Genomic DNA, 24,954 nt, shown 5'->3' with positions numbered 1-24,954 from the left:
AAGAAGTTGGGTGATTTAGATAATCTAATCTTAAATGATAAACTTGAGGAGCTATTAGATGACCAATCTAATCCACATGAACCAGAAAGAATATTAAATGTTCGTAACAGACGAACAAGGAATACTATTTATCAAGAATGTTTGGTTAAGTGGAAAGATTGTTCAGAAGAAAGCTCAACATGGGAGCGAGTAAGTACCCTGAGGAAAAGGTTTCCCAATTTACAGTTGGACCTTCCAAGTATCGTTTTCGAGGACGAAACCGATTCTTAAGGGGAAGGAAATGTTACATTAATAAGGTAAATTATGGGAAACGGGCGCGAGGGATGACCGTCTGGGGCCTTGGGCACCCGAACGGGGTTTAGGGCAACCTAGAGAGTTAGGGAGTCCGAGATTTGCCCAGAGCATGTTGTGGGATTTGTTGCAGATGGAGAGCCTGCAAATAGGGCAGCAGGTGCTATTATTCAGGGATATTATCCACATATCACAGTTTCATATTGTATGGCTCATTGCTTGAACAACCTACTAAAGGATATTGGTAACTTGTCATGGATTGCACCTGTCATAGAGCAAGGAGCTCAAATGGTTAGCTTTGTTTTGAATCACCAATTTCTTCGCCATCACTTTTCTTTGCGGTCGAAGAAGACACTTTTAAAATACTCTGATACCAGATTTGCCTTTAACTTCTTGATGCTAGGTAGGTTAAGAGAATGCAGTGGTGCCTTGAGGCAGTTATTTCTTAGTGATAAGTTTACCTCATCAACATTGGCAGATACTCCTACAGGTATCTTATGCTTGGAGAAAGCAAATAACTCCACTTTTTGGGATGATGTAAAGCTGATAGATGCTATGGTATCACCCATTGTACATTTATTGAGGGTTATGGATGCTATGCAACCTTGCATTGGCAAGGTATATGAGGCTATGGACAGGTTGAATGAAAAGTTGCAGGAGTTGGCACCAAATGATGAGGCGTATGAGGAAATACACCATTTAGTTGTGACGAGGTGGAACTCCTATAGCTCACCCATGCATGCAGCTGCATTTGTTGTGGATCCTGAGTTCCAAGGCAAGGGTCAAGAGAATGACAGTGAGGTTATGGATGCATGGAGACTTATACTGTCTCGTCTAGTGCCTGATCATGGCACTAGACGAAAGATCAGAGATCAGCTTTCATGTTATAGGACCTTTCGGGGTTCTTTTGGTTGTGGGGATGCACAAGAGGATCGCTGTAAGATTGGGGCAGCTTTGTGGTGGGAGGACTATGGTTCGGATGGTCCTGAGTTGCAGCAACTAGCCATCCGTATTTTGAGTCAGTCAGTTAGCTCCTCTTGTTTGGACCAATTGTGGAGTACCTACGCTCACATTGCTTCAAAGAAGAGGAACCGTCTTGGTGTGGAGAGGACAAACGATCTAGTATTCGTTAGTGCTAATTTGAGGATGTTATGTAACAGTATGACAACAAAGCCTGATCCATTCACAGAGTGGGAGATGCAGCAAGAAGAGGAGACACATGCTGATGTTGAGGGAGATGCAGTAATTCATGGTACACATGATGATGAGGCTGGCACTTCAGGAGTGGCTAGAGCAGCCTCAGAGTCCCATCATGATCTTTGGTTTAGCTTACTTATCACGAGTCTCATGATACATGACACATTTACATTATATATGATATTATGATCATTGATGACACTGTGACACTTGGGTTGTTGACAGTTGTGCCATGTCGATATTATACTTGTACTTGAGTCTTGCAGTCTTGCAGTTGCCCTTTGGGCTATTTTGGCATGCGGCATGCCGCATTTTGCTTTAGTCTAGAGATTAGACTTTATATTTGCAGTCTTTTTTGGGGCAATGAGCATGTTCTTTCAAAGATTAGACTTCAATTTCATATTTGTAATCTTTTAAGTTTTTTGGCAATGGTACCATAGGCATGTTCTTTTAGCTTAGACTTTAAAGTTTAGTTCATTGTTCATTGTTTTATCATTTATGATTTTTGGCATATGTATTATGGATTTTATTATTTATAATTGAATAGCTTACCTCTTGAGCCTTGTAAGTTGCAATTCAATTTCTAATGAGTAGTTTTAGAATAATGCATGATATCTTAAAGTTAAAACTTAAAATGATTTGTCCTTGTGGATTATATACCTTGGTTTTAAGTTTTAACACTCCAGACTCCCAGAGTCCACATGGATTATCAGTGAAATATTAATTTTTTTTCATGAATTTTGATTTTTTAAATGCCGTTCCCGTTCCCACGTCCCCGTTCGCTAGGTTTGGCGTTCCCGTCTCCGTCCCCGTTCCCGTTCCCCGTTTCATGTTTCTATGATACCAGCTCTTGAAAATAGAGAAGAGTCATAATAGATCTCCATGTTTGTCAACAATGTCTCGCAGTAGCAAACAAGACTATCCTATCAAAAATGCCTTTGAACATATATAACCATGGATTCCCCACCTTTGGCTAAGATGGCTAAAGTGTCCGCTCATGTGAGCTAAAGACTAAGAGCCAAGCCCGCCCGCTCTCTGTCAAAGAAAATAGCTCATCACAAACCTGGATGTCAATCCCAACTCCAAGATTTAAACCTGCTAGCGATGCGTCAGAAACGTCCCTCTCAAGAACCTATGCACCTATATACCTGTATAGATGAGCCTCGGCTACCCCATCTCACCATCCTCTTACACTCCCTCTCTAGCACCGAAGAGTTGTGAGGAATGACCGCATCACTTGGACTACAAAGCAGTTGAGAAAGGGGCAATCAAGTTGTCCCCACGACTTGAAGAAGTGAATCCCTCCCACACCACGGACTGCTCCTTGACCAAAGGATCAGAGTCAAAGTCTAAGGAAGAGGATGGCACGTCAAAGTAGTCCGCATTCCCCTTCTTCTGCTTCTCCTTCTACTTTCGTGAGGTTTCTAACTCATTGCAGTCCTTCCACAAGTGACCCTTCTTACCACAATGATAACACTGGGCCTTCAACTTTCTTATTCTTGTCACCCCTCTCTAAAGCTATAAAGGCCTTACTGGATCCACCATAATGAGATGAGAGCCTACCTTGTAAACACAAAGATGTCTCATACTATATCTGTAAAGCTCATAGGTGTAGAGGATATCTACGCCCTCAAAGCATTCACCACTCCATTAAACTTTGAGGCAAGCTTATAGAGTGCCGTACCCACAAGACTACCACTGGAAGACCAATTTGCATGTGTTGAAGTTAGTCCTGTACCTGTATAACATGGAACAAAAATGACTGAATGGTGTCCTTGGACTCAAATTTCTCTGCTAAAGCTATCCATAAAGAGTCTCAGTACGCATGGGAAAAGGTGCCTCATACAACATCTGAAGCTTCAACCATATTTTTGGTGATTTCCTACAGCAGGAACTTCTTTAGAAATACACCGAAGAAGTGCAGAATATACGCATGCATCATCTAAATCCTAAGTAAACACAAATTCCTCATGGTTGTCCTCATCAAAATCATTGAGAAGAGAAAAATGACACTAAAGCCGAGGAATAGCTCTACATATAATGTACCAAATCTGCTTCTGCACAAACCAAGCTTTCATCACAACACTGCATGTAAGATAGTCAAATCCATGTAACTTATCATGTATAGAAGTGCACAGAGAAGCCATCTGGAGAGGAGAAGAGAAGATAGAGGATAGAGGGTATACAGAGAGGAAATACAACCAAACCAACAACAAAGACTTCACAAAATGAGAGTTCAAATACAATGTAACCAAAAATCTGATCAAAAACAAAAGCCAATTGCTGCAAAATGAAGAAAAACCAACCAAAAACTACCAGAAACAGCAAAAACGGCCTATACAAACAATCGTCCAGCCATGATTAGGGGTAGAAAACCAAAAACACAAGTTGATAGAGCATTGAATAGCAAACTAACAATTGCAACTAAAATCCAGGCGAAAGCTAAAAACGCAAGTTGTTGATTTAGAAGACGCAAGCATGATCAACAAGCGGAAGAAACACTTGTAATCAGCAAAAGAATCACAACAAGGACCGAGATCCTACAATCTGATACCATGTCAGAAGTGGTGCAGCAATGAAAGCATAGACAAGTGTTGAAATAAATTGTTGAACACAAGACAGAAGAGAAAAAAAACAAAAGAACAAAAGAACCCTGAAAAGGAAGAGAACTTAGAGATGTGCTCGGGAAATGGAATCCATGTATGTCGAGAATGATGCATGGGCACCGGCATTAGCTCCTCTCTCCAAAAGGAAGACCACTTGAAGAATTATGATAAATGCATAAGAGGAGGACGAGCCACTGAATAAATAGGCCTAAAATATGCCAAATATGGCAGCTGGTTGGTCAACAGTAAATGCCTAAATAATCACCAAAATGACCACTAAAATACCTATTACCCAGTAATATCAAGCATAGCCCAAAGTCACACGAGTTGACTAGCTGCTAACACATTTCCTTAAGGCTTATAAGGAGTTCATGTTGCAACCTTGTTTCTGCAAATGAAAGCATGGTATAAGTCAAGGGAACATATTTAGCAAAATGGCTTGATGAGTATTCATTCAATTTTTTTATGGACATTGTTAGCAGCCTATTAAAAGCTATACATATACTAAGCAAGAGACAAAGTCACATGAACACACTTATACTTTGGTCTCAATCACATAATTAACATATGGAAGTACCTTGATTTGTTTAGTTCAAGGAAAGGAAAAAGAGAAAAGGAAAGGCACTACTATCGTTTCGTGGTGATACAAAGTATCCATGTTCCTCGCCAAACAGAGGTTAGAGCATGCTACCTACTCCAAGGTAACCTAAAACATTTCATTGAAATGTGAAATGCCCTGAGTGAAATGGCTGGCTGAAATGTTTCACAAAAACAACTTAGTTTCATGAAACATGAAACATCATCATTGAAACTGTTAGTTGAAACATAGTTTTGAAATGAAAATTTTCAAATTTTGAAACTTTTTTGAGGGTTTTTGCAAACATACAATATATAGGATATGATGCCTATGCATCTTGTGTAATTAATGAGGGTATACTATTGCCTTGTATTGAGACCTTTTAGACCCTCATTAGTGATGATTTTATATCGGCTTCAACTAGAAGATTTGAGATAAGTCAAACATAAAAGCCCAACCTTACCCTAGTAGATGCATTGCCAAGAAAAGGGTAAAATCATTAAAATCTATTAGGTTCAACTTCAAGAACCTTATATATGAATGCCCTTAATGTTGATAATTGATCTCTACTCAATTTCAATGCACACATGTACAACATGCATGTGTGCACCCAAAAAAGGGCATCATTTGCTAATAACATGCAAGGATTTGTATGCTATAATATATGAAATCTATAACTCATAAATTATACCAACTATCTTATATGTATTATTCAATCATTTCACCCAGCGTCACACTTGGGACCTGCCTAGAGGTGAAAGTTTCAGGGTGAAAAGTTTTGCAGCTACCTTGACCTACTCCCTAGAATATAACAACTATGGAGGATAAAGCCTTTGCAATGTTTAGTTCTATGAGTTTTGAATCTTGATTCTTGTCCTTTTTTACATGCACCACAAAAACGTTTAACGAGACATGCAATATGACATGTGCACGAGAAGCAATCCCATCTCACTAATTTGTGATAGTTAACTATGAGACGTTTTGCAAGCTTGACTTCTCTGCATCTATATTGCTAACTTTTCCGTTCACATGGTTGCAATAACTCCTTCATTAGCTTTAGTGATATCTTGTAAAATTTTCCATTTGCATGATTGCGTGATGTGCAATCATGTACATAGGATAGTCAAAATAATATAGAGCTTGTTGGTTGAAAAGGCACACTCTACATACCAATTTTGTCACATAACACACAAGATCCCTTGACCTATTTTTCTTCAAGGAAACAAAACACATCTTGCTCATTATTTGTGAGACACTGCTGCCACAAATTAAGACAGTTGAGGAAAGGTTAATCTCCTAATGGGATCCCTTTTCTTGGCTAAAGAGGGATGCCTCAAGTCCTATTACGTGGAACATATAGAGAACTGTCTATCTTAAACTTCTTGGCATCCATGAGCATCATAACTCTTCCTTAGACGTCCTAACAAGTGTATTGATATGATATGCTGCTAGATAATATGGGCAACATAAGAGACATCTTTGAAAGCATAATGAACTCCTGATTGTTGTGTCATGACAGATGCCACCCAATTATTTTCAGATCAAGCTGCCAAACCCCATTTGAGGCCAGCACTTCAAGGACTGCCAAAAAGAACCTATCACAGGAAGACTACAAATACAAAAGCAGTGGCTTTGGCCGTTCCAAGGGTCCCAGTCCTCATCTTTCTGACCATCTTAACTCTCGCTTAGACGTCCTGGAACTTGTATTACTATGCTTCGAGACAATACAGGCAATGTAACAGCCGTCTGCGAAAGCATAATGAACTCCTGATTGCTGTGGCATGATAGATGATTTTGGATCCTGAAGCCGGCAGATTGTGCAAACAGTTTGCTGTGTCTCCAATGAATGGATAAAGGGCGATACCTAGCATGTATTATCAGATCTAAGGGGGTTTTCTTTGTTCCCGCACTTGCACTGAGTCAACATGAGATGCAATTCTAAGTTCACGATTCACAACGAGAGGGAACCAGCAGAGAGACTCTTACTCTTCCGATCGTTCATTTCGAAGGACACCATGGCTTCCTGCGGGGATCGGCGAGCAGATTCTCCTTCAAAAGCTGGCTCCCCTTGCCTTTGCTATCGTTCCCGCCAGCAGGCCTGGCCTTCGTCTTAGAAGCGTTACTTGTAAGCCGACACAAGGCTCCCCTGCACAACCGGTGGCCCCTTTGGGCAGCCTCCCATGGGCTCCAAATAAAGGAACATTGCTGCCCTTCATTTGATCGCCTCCGCTTGCTACTTGTTTGTTGCTAGGCTAAAGGGGCCAATACGGAAATTGAGCCTAGTAAAAGAACAGTGCTGCCCTTCATTGGATCGCCTCTGCTTGCTACTTGTTTGTTGCTAGGGTAAAGGGGCCAATACGGAAATCGGGCCCAGTAAAAGAACAGTGCTGCCCTTCATTGGATCGCCTCCGCTTGCTACTTGTTTGTTGCTAGGGTAAAGGGGCCAATACGGAAATCGGGCCCAGTAAAAGAACAGTGTTGCCCTTCATTGGATCGCCTCAACTTGCTACTTGTTTGTTGCTAGGGTAAAGGGGCCAATACGAAAACCAAGGCCAGTAAAAGAGCAGTGTTGCCCTTCATTCAATCACCTCGACTTGCATGTGTAAAAGGGCCCATATGAAAACAAGGGCTAGTAATAACACACTTTCTCAGTGCTAGGCAGCTGCCAATAATAACACATGAGGGATGTAGTTACAATAGACTGAAGTAGGGGAGTGGCTATTTTAACCTAACATGTCACCTTCAGTTTCACATGGCTTAAATTCAACAGTCTTTTTATTACACATGTTCATGTGTTTTTGTATAAGAGCATCTCAATAAATTGCATCATGGTACCTTCTTTTACAAAGCATTTAATTCTGCACCAATGTCAATATGAATTCGTGAAGCACAAGGGCTCATCTTGTTTTGCACGTGAATTCTAGCCCCATGCGTATGGTGATGCAGCCAAAGTGCGAACTTACATTCTTTGTGCAAAGATCATTGTGTGATTGCTTAGGTGTGTGCCATGAATGGCACCTTTACCCAAGAGACACTTTAGACTTGGACAAGTGAAAACAAAACAATTAAAACATTTGCATTGGAGCATTGCCCTCTGTGTGTGTGTGTGTGTGTGTGTGTGTGTGTGTGTGCGCGCCCACGCACAAGTGTGTGTGTGAGAAAGTGTATGACAATGCATTCCTAATCATTTCATACAAATAATGTAAACTCTAAAAATAATAATGTGCTACTTGTCCAACCGATTCTCGTTAACTAAGGGTAATTTTCCAAAGCTTAAACAAGTAAGGCAAACAATTACCTAAGCATGCATGTAATGTTAATGAGCTATATTTAACACATAGTAAAGCAAGATCAAGTCTATGCTTGTTGGTCGACTATTCTTGGCCTCTCAAAATTTGTTCAACATGAAGGGGTTGGACACAAACCTTTCCTCTCAATGAAATACCAATTCTAAAACTTGAAGAATACCCGTCTATCCTCCCACATGGCATAAAAGCATTTTGCCTCCAAGGTTATCCTACGTGGAAGGAGTTCCTGCTATATAGAATCATGTTTAAGTCTTCTTCTATTCAAGCCCAACATTGCTAGCGGAGTTTCACATTAAAATACATAGATTTTGAGAGTGTCAACATAGTAGTAGAGTGTGCCAACTCATCCAATTCCTTCCATACATCTACATCCATGTCCTCAAGCTTAATTCCACTACATTTAACACGCTTCACCTGCTTCTTTGGACTATTTTCTCTTTCCAATATGGAAAGTTTGTCCCTTCAAGCTTTTCAATATTGAACAATGCATTCTCTGAACTTGACGTAGAAGCCATAATGACAAGATGTATATTTACACGCTAAAAGCATAAAGATATACCCAACTACAAGCTCAAAATAGACCAACAAACTACAAACAAAGTGCCTCACAAAGTTAAGTGATGGCTATCCAAATATCAAACCAACATAAAACTAATGCAAAAATGATATTTGAGCACTCCCAAAGGCATATAAGTTTTCTCAAGTTGTCCCAAGTATTCCAGCTATCTTTTGAGCATAAAATAGCAACCAAAGACCAAGCACATACAAATTGCCTTCACAAATCAATTTCAACCCACATAATCTATGCAAAGTGAGTATAACCAACATGGAAAATCCTTGAAGATGACAAATTTATCAAAGTCTTTCGGCAATCCATAGGAGCCATGAGTAATTTAAGAGCTTCCTAATGCAAAGTAGTTACTATTGTCTAATGTTTCAACCTTAAGAAAGGTTTTTGTGATAAAATGGATACTTTGTAGCTTCCAAATAATGGAAAAACATGATAAATTGTAATGAGCAACTCGAAAACACATGTTGGATTTACCAATATACAACTTCTTGGAGCATCTCAACTAGCAATATAGTCCATAGATATTGTGATATTTGCAAATCATCAAGTCTCTCTCTCTCTCTCTTTCATTTTCTTTGCTACAAACACAAGCAGAGCCTCTACTTAAGGCTCCAACTTGAGCTCTCTAATTAAACCCTTTGTTTGCAACAAGCAGGTCCCCCTACTTCCAAAAAACGAGTTGCTTCCTAACTTAAGTAGGACTTGTGCTTACATACATCAAAAACATGTACCAAGATCTCTTCTTGAGCATCCAAAAACAATCTATTTTCATTCAAACCCAGCCACAAATGGCTACCAAGTCTCTATCAAAGTGGGCTATTTCACCCTCAAATTGATCCTCACAATGGCTCAAAAGCACCTGCTTGACTCAAATCTAGATCCCTATGACAAGAATAGCACCTCCATCAAGGTGCAAGCAACGAGCATCAATGTCGAAGAAGAAGTTTGAATCCTTGACCTTCACGAAAACTAAGCTTCACTTCTCATACTCTTTGCTCCAAGTCTGAGCTCCCATGAACATTGAAACACAACTTTAATGTCAATTGAGAGAGAAAGAATGGTGGGATGTGAGGTGGAAGCTATGGAGTGTGGCAAGAGAGTTGTCAAAGAGAATAACACAATAGAGTTATGTGGGTACAAAATGAATAGTGTCCTTATTCTTTGTTATCTTCACTTATATATGATTGTACAATGTGTACTCAAGGTTTGCCTGCCTAGCTATTGGCCATTGGCCTTTACCCCAATAGCTATCCTAGATTGTTAATAATTATGTGCCTATAGGTGGACTAGTACATAATGGGTGGATATGGGGTCCTTATAAATGAGGAGTGCATCGTGTTTCTGTGTGGGTGTACTACCTAAATGTGAGTAAGTATTAGAGTGTAAGTCATAATGAGCATGTTCTAGCATTTTCTATATATATATAAGAGAATGTTGTTTGAGTGAGCGAGTGTGCTACTATATGTGTGCTTGGGTACAAGTGTGGTATGTGTGTTTGTGAGTAAGTACACAGCTAGGAATCCCTAACTGGGATTGTATGTAGCCATGAGCTATCATATTGGCATAGGTACATCACCATCATTATGGTTGTGGATCAATGAAAATTCCCTATCATGAGCACCTCTTCCACCATCAATTAGATGCTTAGGCTACGAATGTGTAGGATGGCCTCTTTCACAAGTCCTCATGGTAACATGGGTGGGCTACACTACAAGTGGGCTAAGTCACTTGGTGCAAATCAACTAACTTGGCATGGGGCATGAAATGGACTCGGGCTAAGTGATGAGTGGGAGCTCGGTTTGAGTGGAGAGTGAGGAAGCTTGGAAACTTGGGTGCTGGCATTTTGAGTCAATAGACTTTGACTAGTCAAGATGTGGGACAACTTGAGGTGGCCATTGGCCTTATGCTGGGGTCGCAAGGTGAAGGTGTGATGGGACTCATTGTAAGTGGAAAGATGAGGTGGTTGAGGGAAGAGACTTGGGTTAAGGGGATAGAAAAGCGGGGACAAAACTCAACATGGTTGAGGTGGTTGATGAACTCAAGTTGGATGAAGAGTGGAGCCCCACTTAAGGTGCATCTGGTGCGCAGATCGGTCGCTATATGCTCACGTAGTGAATCCCGGAAGGTCCCCAAGAACAATGAACTCTACCTTTTTGCACAAATTACAATGTAAAAAGCATGAACGACAAGAGCAAGAGACCAATTGGGTTCAATCTCCCCCCATGCCTTGTGTGAGCACTTCACAAAGCATGTATTTTATGTATATTTCCATCTTCATGCTCAATAATAGCCCAATTTACAAAAATATGACAAGCTTTTAGCTTTTGAGTTTGCTTTTACAAAAATAGGAAATAAAGCTAATGGACGGTGCCCATAGAGTCTGGCACGCCCAACACAATGTCCAAATAGAAATAATATATCCGTGCACATAGGCGCATACAAAATAATAATAAATAATCAATGCCTCAATAGACATGACAAAATATAGGCGTGGCACCTATCAAAATATAATCCATAGGTCGAATACTCGCTAGACTCCAATGCTTTCCTCCGCCACTGCTGCTATCTCTACACATCAACTGAAGCATTCACAATCGTTAGTAAAATAATACAATTAAACCGACAAAAGTGAATACCTAGCAGTCTTCAGCTACATAAATAAATCAACTGGTTAGAAATAAATCCTAACCTTAATTTATTACGAGTGCGCACTCTAAACTCATAAACGTTTATTAATTTAATATGCATTTTGTGGAATCACCCGCTATGGAATCACCCATGTACACACTAAATTAATGAAACGCCCGAAAAGGACAGGCGTCCACATCAACTTCTCGCACAAAGAATCCACTTTGTGTATGAGCCCCAGTCATCAAAGTTTACGGAATCCACTGTAAAACCTCACGGAATCCATCGTGGCACGGAATCCACCGTGAAATATGCCTCCTGGCATCAAAGCCTTCCAAGTATGATGAGAACCCAAAACTAATCAAGCTATATACTAACTATCCCAATACTGATTTCTAGCCTAAAAACTTGCATTTTCTCACACAAATCCTTCCAAGTATGATGAGAACCCAAAACTAATCAAGCTATATATTAACTATCCCAAACTAGCTCCTTGATAAGCATGTGGAGCCCTTAGAAGGGTACCCCTATTAACAATCAAACTTCATTCAATTCAGCCCAAAAAATTAGTAAATATTTAGTCTCAAAATTGATGCATTATGGTCACACAACTCAGTTAGTATAGCTCTTTCAATCCCAAAAAATCTAAGCAATTCTAATAAGAATGTATGAGTTGGTCAAGCTCCATTAGGATACTACAACTGCCTAATGAAATATCATGTAATCCTTGTGCATAAACCTCTCCCAAACTCAATATATAGTAAGTTTTGGCTTTGCTTTGGGTGCAAAATTAGTTCAAACATAGAGATTCACACATAAAGAGCACTATCAATCTATAACACACTAGCTAATTATGCTCTTACCTAGTTAGTTTGTTGTAGCACTTCTCCAATATTCATGCTTGTGCTAAGATGCCACTAAACCAACAAAATTTATAAAATGTTTAGTAAGAAACTAGAAATTTGTAGCAATCTTTCAACCCAAATTTATCCACATAAGATCTCATATTGTATCATTGATAACTACAATCTATGATTAGCTAGTCATTTGATCATCTAGCTAGTTACCTCCCAATGCTATTACTATGTCATCCATTGCTCATAATCATGATAAAGTTAGCAAATCTGGTTAAATTATATTAAGCATCAAAGATTCATTGATGCACATCCACACCATGATACACAAGATCTTTTGCTTCTTGCCTAATAATTTAAAGTGCATCAACATCTACTATTCTGGGCAAATGGATATTTCCATGTTTTGTTTTGTTTGGTTATTTCAAGAGCATCGACATCGACTATTCTAGGCAAGTGGGTATTTCCATGTTTTTTTAGTTTGGATTTTTAAAATAAAAAACTTGATAGAAAGTAACTATTCTAATCTAATTTTGATTTCTATCTATCAATCAACTCTATTCTAATCCACAACACTTTATGGATAGGTTGCCTCTCCCAATCCATTATTCCTACTCTATGATAAAAAAACCTGAAAAAAGCAACTATTCTAATCTAATTTTGATTTCTATCTATCAATCTTCTCTATTCTAATCCACAACACTTTATGGATTGGTTGCCTCTCCCAATCCACCCTTCCTACTCTATGTCTTATGTTTTTGACATTCTGCATGATAAAAATTTACATGTCACAACATGCAAAATCTAAGTAAGAAATAGAGAGTACACATCAAATTAGAGAGGAAACTTTTTTCTTCAATTTCAAATAGATTGATAAAAGATGGCTCTATCCACGCATGTGCTTCCACTCTGAAGCTTAGATTGCGATATAGATAGGTGATATGTGCAGAGCTTAAGGTTAACTAGAATAAATCTTGCTAGGAAAAAGATAGATGATGATGGTTATGGAGAGGTATCCCTTTTATAACCCCTGAAAGTGTTTAGGTTGGCTCGATTAATCTACCACAATATGAACCTTAGTTGGTCGATCATGGAATATTTCAAGAAATATTCCCTTTACTATTGAATAGAGGTCCCTAATAACTCCCACAACCCACAAAGGTCACCTTTTTGACATCTAATCACATAGAACTCATATGGCATCCGAGTTAGGACGCAACCAATATCTAGGCTAATGTATGGCTTCTCCTAATAATGGGGTCCTTATAACTTTGAGACCTTGAATCATTAGTGGAACTTTTCAAGGGTGGAGCATTGAGCATTATCTAATGTGCATATCCTAGCAAGACTATCTATGTTGCCAATGTGCCATGCATTCCACTCATAGACAGTGAGGATATTCGATGATCAAGAATTTGTCATGTCCCAACAACGGAACCAAATTGTAGGTTGAACCTACACTTTGTCGAATCTAGATAGATATATGCATATCAAATCAAGTGTTCACGAATCATTGATGCCTTGTAGTCCCTCACCTTGCAAAGAATCCTCACATATGGCATCTCATTAACCTTACCTAACTAGGACTTTTTTATGGTCAAGCTTGAATATTGAAACAATCAAAGAAGTATACAAATGCAATGGAAACTCATGGTGTATAGTCTAGCTCGTATTCATCAAGATCTAAAGCTTTTGTCCATCATGGTAGTTTCTCCTCCTTATAACCTCATACTCCTCAATCCCATGAGCTTGCATGTAAGGCAATGAACTCCTTTGCTTGATCCTCCAAGCTCTCTCTCTCTCTCTCACTCACACACACACACACACACACACACACACACACACACACACACACACACACACACACACACACACACACACACACACACACACACACACACACACACACACACACACACACACACTCTCTCTCTCTCTCTCTCTCTCTCTCTCTCTCTCTCTCTCTCTCTCTCTCTCTCTCTCTCTCTCTCTCTCTCTCTCTCTCTCTCTCTCTCTCTCTCTCTCTCAAAATGAAATGGACAAAAGATAGTAAGGTGAATGAAAATCCAATTGAATAGATAGAAGAGAGTCCTCTTCTCGTAATGACTCTAGGAGACAATGGTGTCCTCTCCTTTACTCGTGAGCTCACAAGAGAATCAACGAAGATAGTAAAAGCTAGAGTAGAGAGTAAAAGCTAGAGTAGAGATAAGATGTGCTCAATGAGCAACTACTAGAATGATTTCATTTCATTTTTTCCCAGCTTAAATATGGTTGGTATTTTTTATATGTGAGCTAGTTGTTACTCTTAAGAGCTATGTGCTCAAGCACTCCATTGCTTACAATCTTTGGAGCTTTGGCTCATCAAGCACTCTTTTTTTTCAAAATTCCACATGCACACACTTCTAAATTATACATTGCATGGTCCTTGATGCTCGAAAACAATTCTACAATAAATGTTCGATGGTCAAAGGCATTAAATTTAATTCCCCAACTTGTCTCATAATGGTTGACACCTTCGGGCTATTTTTAGCTTTCGTATTTTGAGATGCATCTTCATTCGGGTTCAAATTTTATTGCATGGATGCGATCAATGTGCTATTGTGTAGTCATATTTCAAATTTTATTTTAATTTTGGCCCCTTCATGCCAATTGCTTATTGTAGTCAACCTTGAAAAGCTTTAACATGAATGATGCACTTTTTGGATAAAAGACCAGAGATTGAGTAGTCCAAGACTATGCCAAAATGGCAAGTGCAAATAGATATCATTTGCATTTGCAACTTTAGGACCAAATAGTCAAAGAGAAGGTAAAGTGGTCCATCAACTAGAGCTAAATACCAAATGTCAAAAGAAGAGATAAAACAATCGAAGACCAAAAATAAGGACAAGATTGTCGAGATCCTAGTTTATCTAAAAAGGAATTGTGAATCCCACCACAAAAGTGGACTAGGTCCTAAATGATAAGACTAAATACTCAATGAAGATGATGCCATTCACTTTTTTTTTCTTTTTTTAAACTACAAAGTTGTATTCAATTAGCACTCTCTCTAGTTGTATTAAGCCTAAATATTGACACCATCTCAAGAGATATAAACTTGTCATATGGGCAAGGTCCCTCTATGCACACATAAGTTACTTCTTTAGTATAACTCCCTAAATCTTTCTAACAAAAAAGTAATGGAAACCTTTGGCAAGTATTGGACCCCTATAATGGGAAATGAGACGATGAAATCAATGTAGTAATAATTAAATGCGGCCATGATAGTTATATAAAGATAAAAAATCCAAACAAAATAAATTCCCTCTTGTTTGAAAATGTATTCAAACCAAGACTTATGAACACAATATATAGGAAATCAAAGCATCCCTCTCATTAACACAAGACCTAGGCAATCAAAACATCCCTCTTATTCATTGCTCCCTTGCTTCCTTTTTGCCATGTGCTACAAGAGAGATATCCTTTAAACTCCTATCATAATGCCTGCTTGGGTAAAGATAGCATACACTTCTATGTGATCTAACATAAACACACACGAAACAAAAGGAGGAGGAGGAGAGTTTGTGTGAATACTTTAACAACATGTAGGCTACACATTTAAATCAAAAGTTATAACTAATATAAATTTTTAAATGCAAACCATGTTTATATTACTCAAAAAGTGTATAATATTTACATCTTCCAACTAGGAATAGCCAAAAGTGTCAAAACATCATGAGAACAACTCAAAAAACTAAGGGAAGGGTGGAGAGGAAAGTTAACACCCTGAAGATAGAGGAGAATATCGTGATTATCATGCCAAGCCTATTGTCTTCGTCTTTAGTTCAAAAACCTCTATGCGAAACAAACCAAAGTATAAATATTGGGTGGATCAGGGGCGATAAAACATTCTTAGCATGTATCTCTAGCATTCCTTATTCTAACTTAAGGACCAATTCTTATCCAACTATTGTTGATATTGGGAAGGGGCATGGTTTTGGAGTGCCCTTGGTAAATGAGATCTTTAAGATTCATAGGGTATTTTAAGTTGGATGAAGAGGGTAATTGATACTTGAGATATGCAAGGTAATTAAGCTAGATGAAGTGAGGGTTTTAATTAACATAGATATTTTATTAACAAGTGAAAGATCTTGATTTATTGAGCTTGGACTTGAGGAGTCCCCCATAAGTCCTTTCAACAAATGAGAGCCCTTTTTTTCCCTCAACCTAACTACCACCTTCTACATGTTAGAAGAGATTGTAGGAAAAGTGATGCTGATGCTAAACAAGCTCTTAAGGGGGGTGGGGGTTTGGAGGCGTATAAGAGGTTTATACTATTGCTTAGAATAGGTCATCAGAGGAGGGCCTATGAGGCCTAATGCCCATTGTGTGCATTATGGAGGCAACCACCTTTTGGTACAAAGCCTCGATCCATGATTGAGACCTTGCACCAATTGTGGGATATTTTGGCATGATGCACTTAATCATCGATCATTGAGAGACTTCCATATCCTCAATCCTATCATCAAAATCCCTATTAGATGAATTTATAACTCCCCTATGGTAGAGGATCTTTTGTAGCTCTACTTCCACCTAATGATCAAAGATAGTTAGCACCTAGGATAGATAATAATTTGGTAGGGATACCAAGACTTTGTATTGATGGTAAAACTACCATGAATCAATACTCTAGTTCACTATGTGGAGGAGCCATTGGATGAAGAACTATATGTGAACCCTTGTGTCTTATACAATGAAGAAGGTAAAACAATCCTAATGGATTATAGACCAATTCTAGTGATGACTCTAGGTGGAGGAAGGGGCCATGTTTTGGGAGACATGCAACCTTAAGACCCTGTGACATATTGTAATTATAGCCACCCTAGGCATATCTTGTCTTGATGTCCATAAAAAGAGCAAGTAAGTAGAGATAAGGTGAAACAAACACACCTTTAATGCAACATCATGCACCTTTAATGTAACATCATGCACCTATATGCTAATTGTCTAACATAAAAGGCTTCCAATAGTAAGGCAATCATCCACTTCATTCATTTATCTTTGGAGTTAAAACCTTAGATAAAAAAGCAACCCGAATCCCACTTGGTGTAATGTGACTAGATGCAAGCAAAGCAAATGGAAGTGTCAATCCATAGGCCAAGTAATTTGGATGCTTCTTCAATGGAGAAAAAGAATAAGAAGCAAAAGAAGAAGAGAATCAAGGGAAAAATCAACTTTAAAAGTGACAGTGCTACCATGCTCACAATAAGAAGACAAATCATGGGCATGAAAGCTAAAACCTTAGTACCCAATGCTAAGAAAAAAGGAAGTGCTAAAGTACGCAAATACCTTGAGCCTAAACATCAAATATAAAAGATTAGAGGCTGGGTGGAAGAGGCCCAAGTACACCACCATCAGCATCCCCAACATACATGAGAATTGTTGGGAATCTAGAGTCTAACACAATTGTCCAAGGATAGAAGCAAAATTGACCATATCCTTCCACATATAGGTTCTTAGAGTTTGAAGGTCCAAGAAGAACAAGTTTGATGAAGTAAACTTAGGTCTAGTAGCCACCCTAACCACCCAAGTTTTATGCCTCTCTATCTACTACTAAGGAAGCAAAATCTAGTGTTGTGATGGGCTTTTAAAGCTTGGATAGATGAAACTATAGAGCCACTTACAGATGCAAACATGTAGGAATCCAACCTTGAAACACATATACCTAGCTTGACACCTAACCTAGTGCCTAGAACTTTACATATCAATGCCTTTTGGGAAGGGTCTGAAATGCATGTAGCCCTACTAATAATGGCCTCAAGGGACACAAGGTGGGATTATTGATCCTAGATCAATTGCGAGTATTCTAAGTCACACTTTTGGTCCTACAAGCGTGGGGCAGTCCTCTTGTAGAGATGGCTCACTTCAATGTCAATGTAACATTAGCCAATGAGACAAAAATGAAATCCTTCAAAGTCATGAAGGATTTGCTGGTGCGAATTTCATGTGTCTAATTCTCTATGAACTTAATTGTCACAAAGGAAGTGGACTATGATATCCTACTAAGGTATACCATGGATGCAAAATGCTTGAGCCATAAAACATTGGGGAAATGGATTGATGTTATTTGCAAATAGAACAAAAGCAATTGACATAATAAATAACACTTGAAAGACTTCACTAGCCAACTAATATGTCATCCTTGTGATGCTCAAAGAAGATTTGTGAAGTGTATCTAATTATGGACCTCTCACCAAACATAACCCTTGCCTAGAGGACAAGTGCAATTAATGCATATCATTGTAATTATCGATTTGTTGCTCTTGGAAGATAAGGAGGATTATAAGAAAATGGTTGAGAAAGTAAGTAATCAAGGAAAGGTGGTCACTACAAAGGGAACCTAATACAAAGTACTACCCTCAATACCTCTTTACATGATCGTTGCAGGTAGTGCAATTAAAGGATAGACCCTTAACATGAATCTCTAAGTACCAACCTAGAGTTGAGTAGAGTCCTTGAGTTTCTTAGAGGATCATGGAAAAATAACCCATAAACAACTCTAAAGCCCTTAGAAGAACTCTTGGAAGCTCACAAATGGGAATGGACAAAGGTGTGTGATGTAAACCTCATGCGCAACTATGCCATCCTAGACAAAGACAAAGCTTTAGTGGATGATCAATGAGTCCATATTGAGTCATCCAAAGAGGGGGAATCAAAAGATAGGATTCCTAATAAATTTGAGGATAAATCCTCAAATAGAAAAGACAAATTGATAAACCACAACATAGAGCTAATCCAAGTGGACTACTCATCAAGGAAGTGATCATCATAGAATGTGACCTTGAAGATAAGAAACCAATGCCACTTGCCTAGAGTTATTGAAAAAGAGAAGAGAGCACAATATTGATGTTCTCATTGACAAGGTAGATGATTATAATATCTTAACATATAATGCTTGGATATCAATCAAGTAACCTCAACTGGTCCCAAAAATTACTAAATTCAATCCACATGGGGATAAACCATGCATCTTACTAGAAAAGTGTAAGGTCATGCTAAACATTGAGACCAAAAGCCTCCATGTGATCTTTCACGTGCTACTAAATGAAGATGAAATTGAGAAGCAAACCCTCTTGAATGGAACTTCCAAATGATGGGCCAAGTGCAACATTGACTATGATAATCATTGCATACATTGAGCCCTTCCTAGTGTAAAAAATATAATGGTTTTGGCCATCAACAAGAGCAATCTTATCTCTAACAAGAAGGACATGCCACTAATATCTCCAACAACCCTAATGTATAAAGCCAAAAAGTGAATAGATACCCCATTCTGCCATTGCAACTTTGAGAGAAACCATTCTCTGGCTTCTATCTCATCCTCTTGTATAACATTGTTGAGAGTGAGGGAGAGAATGGCAGTGACTGTGAAATCTTGAGTGAGGGACTTGGAGAGTGAAGCTCTTCTTCTCTTCTTACTTTGCTTATATTCTTACCCTTCTTCTTTTGTGGCTTTGAGGGTGAGAAGTAGAGTTAGAGATGTGAGAGTGAGAGAGTGTGTGAGATAGTGAGAGGCTATTGAAAATTTTCTTATTGATATCATTCTTCTTATTTTTCTTCTCTACATTTCCTCTCTTTGGTGGAGCTATTGCATATGGATTAGATGCAATGGATTGAAGTTGTGGATTAAGGAGCATCACATGACAAAACCCTAGTTTCTTTGAAGGTAACACCTTCTAGGAAGGGTACTTTGAGGGCATGAGGGTTACCCTAGCTTTTCCTTTTAAAAGCCTTTAACTATGCTTTTTTCTTTGTTGATGAATTGTCAATGGCTTTTAAAGCCTAAAAAATACAAACCCATAGTAGACCAAGCAACATGATTTTTTCTCAATCAATAAAAGCACGCCATGTATGTCATATATATCAACAAATTCCCCTAAACCTTGAGCTCATAAAAAGACACAATCAAGAAGGTTCTTGAATAAAAGCACACCATGAATGGCATATATATCAATAAATTCCCCCAAACCTTGAGCTCATAGAAATATATAATCAAAAAGGTTATTGAAGTACGAGAGCATGACTTGCATCAAAATATTAGTAGACCACCACATCACTACTATGTCATGCATTGTATGCCCCCTTGCTTATACATTGCTACCTTGCCTTTGCACCACCACTACCTTTTCCCAATATATTTGATACATGTTTCACATATCCCTTACATGTACAAAATTTCTTATTGCCTTTATATCTACTACCTACCACCTTTTGGCCTACTCCTTATCACTTTACCGAGAGAGAGAGAGAGAGAGAGAGAGAGAGAGAGAGAGAGAGAGAGAGAGAGAGAGAGAGAGAGAGAGAGAGAGAGAGAGAGAGAGAGAGAGAGAGAGAGAGAGAGAGAGAGAGAGAGAGAGAGAGAGAGAGAGAGAGAGAGAGAGAGAGAGAGAGAGAGAGAGAGAGAGAGAGAGAGAGAGAGAGAGAGAGAGAGAGAGAGAGAGAGAGAGAGAACAAATATTGAAGAGAAAAAAATGTGTGTGTGAGAATGTACACTCTTCATCCTCTTGAAGCTTTACCCCAATCTCTTTGCATCCTTCCTCCTCTTTGTTAAAGTCAAAAAATGCTTGTGAAAGGTAATGCCATTCACAACTCCATGAACACCCACAATTGTCATCTTCTCATTGGCTTCCCAAATCTAGTCATGCCTAGACCATCATCCACACCAGCCTTAAAGTAGGAATCATACAAAACCTTCAAGCTTTTCCTATGGATGTCTTTATCATTTCTGATCTGCTATGATAATGGCCTTCTAAACACACATCCATGATGACAAAAGCTAACCAAAAAGGCTTTAATAGGAAAAAGTATGCATTCAAGGCTTTTAGTTCATATACTATTGAGGCCCTATTCACATGTTGAAACCATCAAGAGCTCAAATACACCAAGAATCTCTTAAGTAACCAAGCTCAAACATCTTTAAAGAATACAACACATCATGTGTAGTATTGTTTAGGATAGTAGCTTTTGAACTAAAGGTGCATGGATAGCCACCATAATCGATATGCCAAACAAATACACTTAAACCCAAATATGTGATGATACACCTATCTTTGAGCTAAAGCTATCAATTCTTAATTCTCAAACCTCAAGTTATCAATACCCAAACCTCTAACACCATGAGTATCGATCAAACCCTAATTTCTCACTCATAAGTCTTCAATGTGCCAGGTAAAACCCTTGCACATTGATAAGGAAAATCATGCCACATTGTCTTAGAAAACAAAAGATCATAGTGGCTAAGCCCTTTTACCAGGGGAAAAACCTATCCTTCTTGTCCTTGTTGCGACTAGTCCATGTGTCAATGTCCCGTCCTTAGGGCTTCTTAGATCATCATAAGAAAACCCCACATATTTAGCCCACCCCCTAAAAAAGCCTAACATAGCAATCATGCTCATTGGACATAAGCATTGACATCAAAGACAACCACTTGGATCAAATGGGGAAATGGATAAAGTAGAGCCTACATTTGTTAGACCTTCATCACCTCTTGCATCTACATTAACCACTTGTGCCATACTCCCTCCTTCTTCAAAGTATGTTATAGTGTCCACCTCTTTTAAAGCATACACCTCTCCTATTGAATTCAAAGCATCCAACCCCACGATCAAAGATATAGCAATTTGGTTATTTAATTTGTCACCCAAGAGCCAAATGTTTCATGATCAAAGAATATTGTAGGTGCAAAAATGAGATCCACACACAATTCAACTACTCCAACATGGAAGTAGGCACAAAATTCGAATGTACAAGTGAAAATAAGACCTATGTTGCGTTCAAGCAAAGTAACTCATTTATGGAGTCATCGACTTCATTTACCACCTTTACACAATCCTCTAAAATAGCTCTAGCATTCATTTGATGTGCAACGATTTCACCATGTTTGTGACACCTCTTAGCATATAGTTGCATTGGATCCACCTCTTTCTAGGTATCATGTATAAGATCCTCAACCTATTTGATCTTCCTTTCCAAAATAAATAACCCATCAAAACACTTTGCTAACAGCTACATTGAGTTTTTCTTGTTGGACTACATTCCTGTCACAAGTATACTTGAACTTTGATTCAACAATTCTAAATGTAGATCAATATCAATTTGAAGTGCTTTGGAAGTAGAATAAAGAAGTCACGCTACTTTGTAGTACCCACCATATTAGTTAAGACACTATCCAAAAGCTCATTAAGCTCTAAGTCTAACTCATTCTCACTTGCGGCACACCTCAAATAGCATCATCCTTCCCTTCTTTGAATATATTTATTGAATCCCACCAATGCTTCTTTTCCTATTGATTGCCCCTTGCTCTCCAAAGCTCTTTTAACTCTTCAACTTTCCCATTAGAATATTAATCTTTAATCATTGTCTCCTAGAGGGTGATGGACACTTCAAAACCTCTCTAATTCCAAAGTATCTTCCTCTTCGTGCTAAACTAAAATTTTGTCTCCTAGAGGATGATAGACATTTCAAGTTTTGAATAATCTCTCCAATTCCAAAGTATCTTCCTCTTCTTCCTAATCTAAAGTGGATGTTTCTCTTCTTTTCCCTTACTGCACTTCACTTTTGTCCTTCATCGAATTTTAAATACCATACCAAGCTTCCTTTTTCATCCCTTCTTGTCCTTAACAAAGTCTCATACCCAATCTTGAATGGCAATAACCATTCTCAATCATGGTCTTCCTAAGATCAACAAAAAGGTTCCTAACCCTACAAGTATCACACGATAGTTTTTTCTTGTGGAGATATCAAAAACTTTTACCTCCAAGTCTTGGATAATCCCCAGGCACATAATCTTCAAATGAGTGGTGAGCTTGATATAAAATCCTCAAAGGCCTATCATCTCCAAATCTAGTCTCTACACATATGTGTGTGTTATCACACATACTTGAGCACCACCATGAATATACACCTCCCTATCCCTTTCTTTGGCTATCCTTTGATTGGGTTTACCAACCTCTTCCATGAAGTCTACAATTTAGGGTACAATTCCACCAATTATCCATACATCACATCCACTTTCTTGTTGAGAAAGTCCCTCTTTACATCACAGCTTCCCCTAAGGGAAACCCCTTGTCTTGAACTTTCTTCTAGGTCTCCTATTCTTCTTTGTTCCACTAGTTACTCCTTACGTAGTGTGCTTGTTCATGTGCCCACGATGGCTGTCGTTTTCCTCTTTTCTGTATTTCTAGCTTTCTTCATCATTAGTGTCCCTGAAACTTCATGTATATTTATTAGGTTTACTACACTCTTCTCTTTTTATCTTCTATTTTCATTCCAAAAGGCCCTGCTTCATCCTTAATTTGTATAGCATAATCATTACTTCTATTTGGAATATCCCATGGCATTGGATACATATATCCTACTTGCATAGTAAATAGGATAGTTGTTGCTTAGATCTCCCACTTCATTGTAGTTAGAGAGCATGATCTTGGTTCCTCTCTCAATCTACACAATCTCATATCCTCATCATATCCATTACATCCCCATGGTATCCATCCTATTCTTCTCCTTGGTTCTTCCATTGCACGGATCCTTAGATCCTGCAATTGCTCAAAGGTCGCCTCCATTTTTGGGGGATTTTGTATTGAATCCCCTTAGCTAGAAATAAGAATTAGCACTATAGAATGAAAGGTAGAGCCAAGTAGAAGCAAGAGCAAAGCAAGAGCTATGGGGCAGGTAGAGAGAGAGAGAGAGAGAGAGAGAGAGAGAGAGAGAGAGAGAGAGAGAGAGAGAGAGAGAGAGAGAGAGAGAGAGAGAGAGAGAGAGAGAGAGAGAGAGAGTACGTAGGAACTCTAATTGTCACAATTTGTGGCCAACATTTCGTTATTCAATAGTCATTGAAAGAATAAATAATAAAGCGATAGTGTTGGGCACCCACCACCTGGAGTGTACAGGTGTGCAGTCATGGTGTGAAATAAATACAGGGTGGTGTAGGCACATGCACTTTTACTCCCAACAACCTCCCACTTCAAGGAAAATGTGTCACTAGTGAGAAGAGAATAAGAAAAAGTGATAAAGTACAAATGTACAAAAATTAAAACAGGATGAGGAATAGATATCATCTCATCCTACACCCACCATCTTCCTAAGGAAGGCAAAATGTTCTATTGAGAGACTTTTAGTGAGCAAATCTACAAGATTCTCATTAGTTGAGATCTTAACAAGCTCAATAGATGTGCTCTACCTTCTCTTTGATGAAGTGATAGCACACCTCAATGTGCTTTATCTTTGCATGGAAGACTACATTCTTGGCCAATTAAATAGCACTCATAGAATTTGAATGCAATGTAGGAGTAACAATAATACTAAGTTCTACTACCATATGGCCTAACCATAGGGCCTCCTTACAAGCATTAGCGGCTACAACATACTATGCCTCAGTAGTAGATAAGGCCATGTATTTTTGTACCCTAGACATCCAAGAAACATCACCTTCAACAAAAGTGAAGACATACCCAAAGGTGGACTTCTTATTATCTGCATGTCCTACATAATCAGAGTTAGTGTAATCCATGACTGTAGTATTTTGATCGCCATAGCAAATACTCATATTTGTAGTGCCTTTAGGTATGTCATGCTACATTACACAACCCCCTATAGGCAGCCCATGCAGATTTGTGCCATTCTGCCCAGTGTATTTATAACATGTGATCGTTTGTTTGATCTCCTCCAGCTCATCCCAATCATTGGCAACCTCATTTGGGCACTATACACTTGGTTTTGCTTGGCATTTGATCTCGAGCCTTGTCATTGAGCATTGATGTGATTTATTTTAGGTTTGGGACTATTATACACAGTTTACAGGTAGCCCACAACAGTGCTACATTAGCATTTTATGTCTGGACCACTTTGGCATTGACATTGGTTGTCCTATTGGTCCCGAATGCTAGGG

General features: G+C 38.7%; 1 protein-coding gene across 1 annotated transcript in view; it reads left to right on the top strand.

Moving 5' to 3' along the window:
• Positions 1-400: 400 nt before the first annotated feature.
• The window catches only part of LOC148008234 (uncharacterized), a gene marked incomplete at its 5' end in the record, with an annotated part of 65,123 nt that continues 40,569 nt past the window's right edge, over positions 401-24,954 (top strand). Inside the window, one exon of the mRNA XM_087674373.1 lies at positions 401-1,228. Within this exon, the coding sequence (XP_087530499.1) occupies positions 401-1,228 (828 nt within the window). The remainder of the gene's footprint in view (positions 1,229-24,954) is intronic.

This window comes from Lygodium microphyllum, unplaced genomic scaffold (assembly GCF_053477565.2).
Source record: "Lygodium microphyllum isolate KBCC unplaced genomic scaffold, Lygodium_microphyllum_v1.1.10 scaffold_238, whole genome shotgun sequence".
Taxonomy (NCBI): domain Eukaryota; kingdom Viridiplantae; phylum Streptophyta; class Polypodiopsida; order Schizaeales; family Lygodiaceae; genus Lygodium; species Lygodium microphyllum.
The sequence above is the reverse complement of the archived record's forward strand: the minus strand, read 5'-3'. Positions and strand labels throughout refer to the sequence as shown.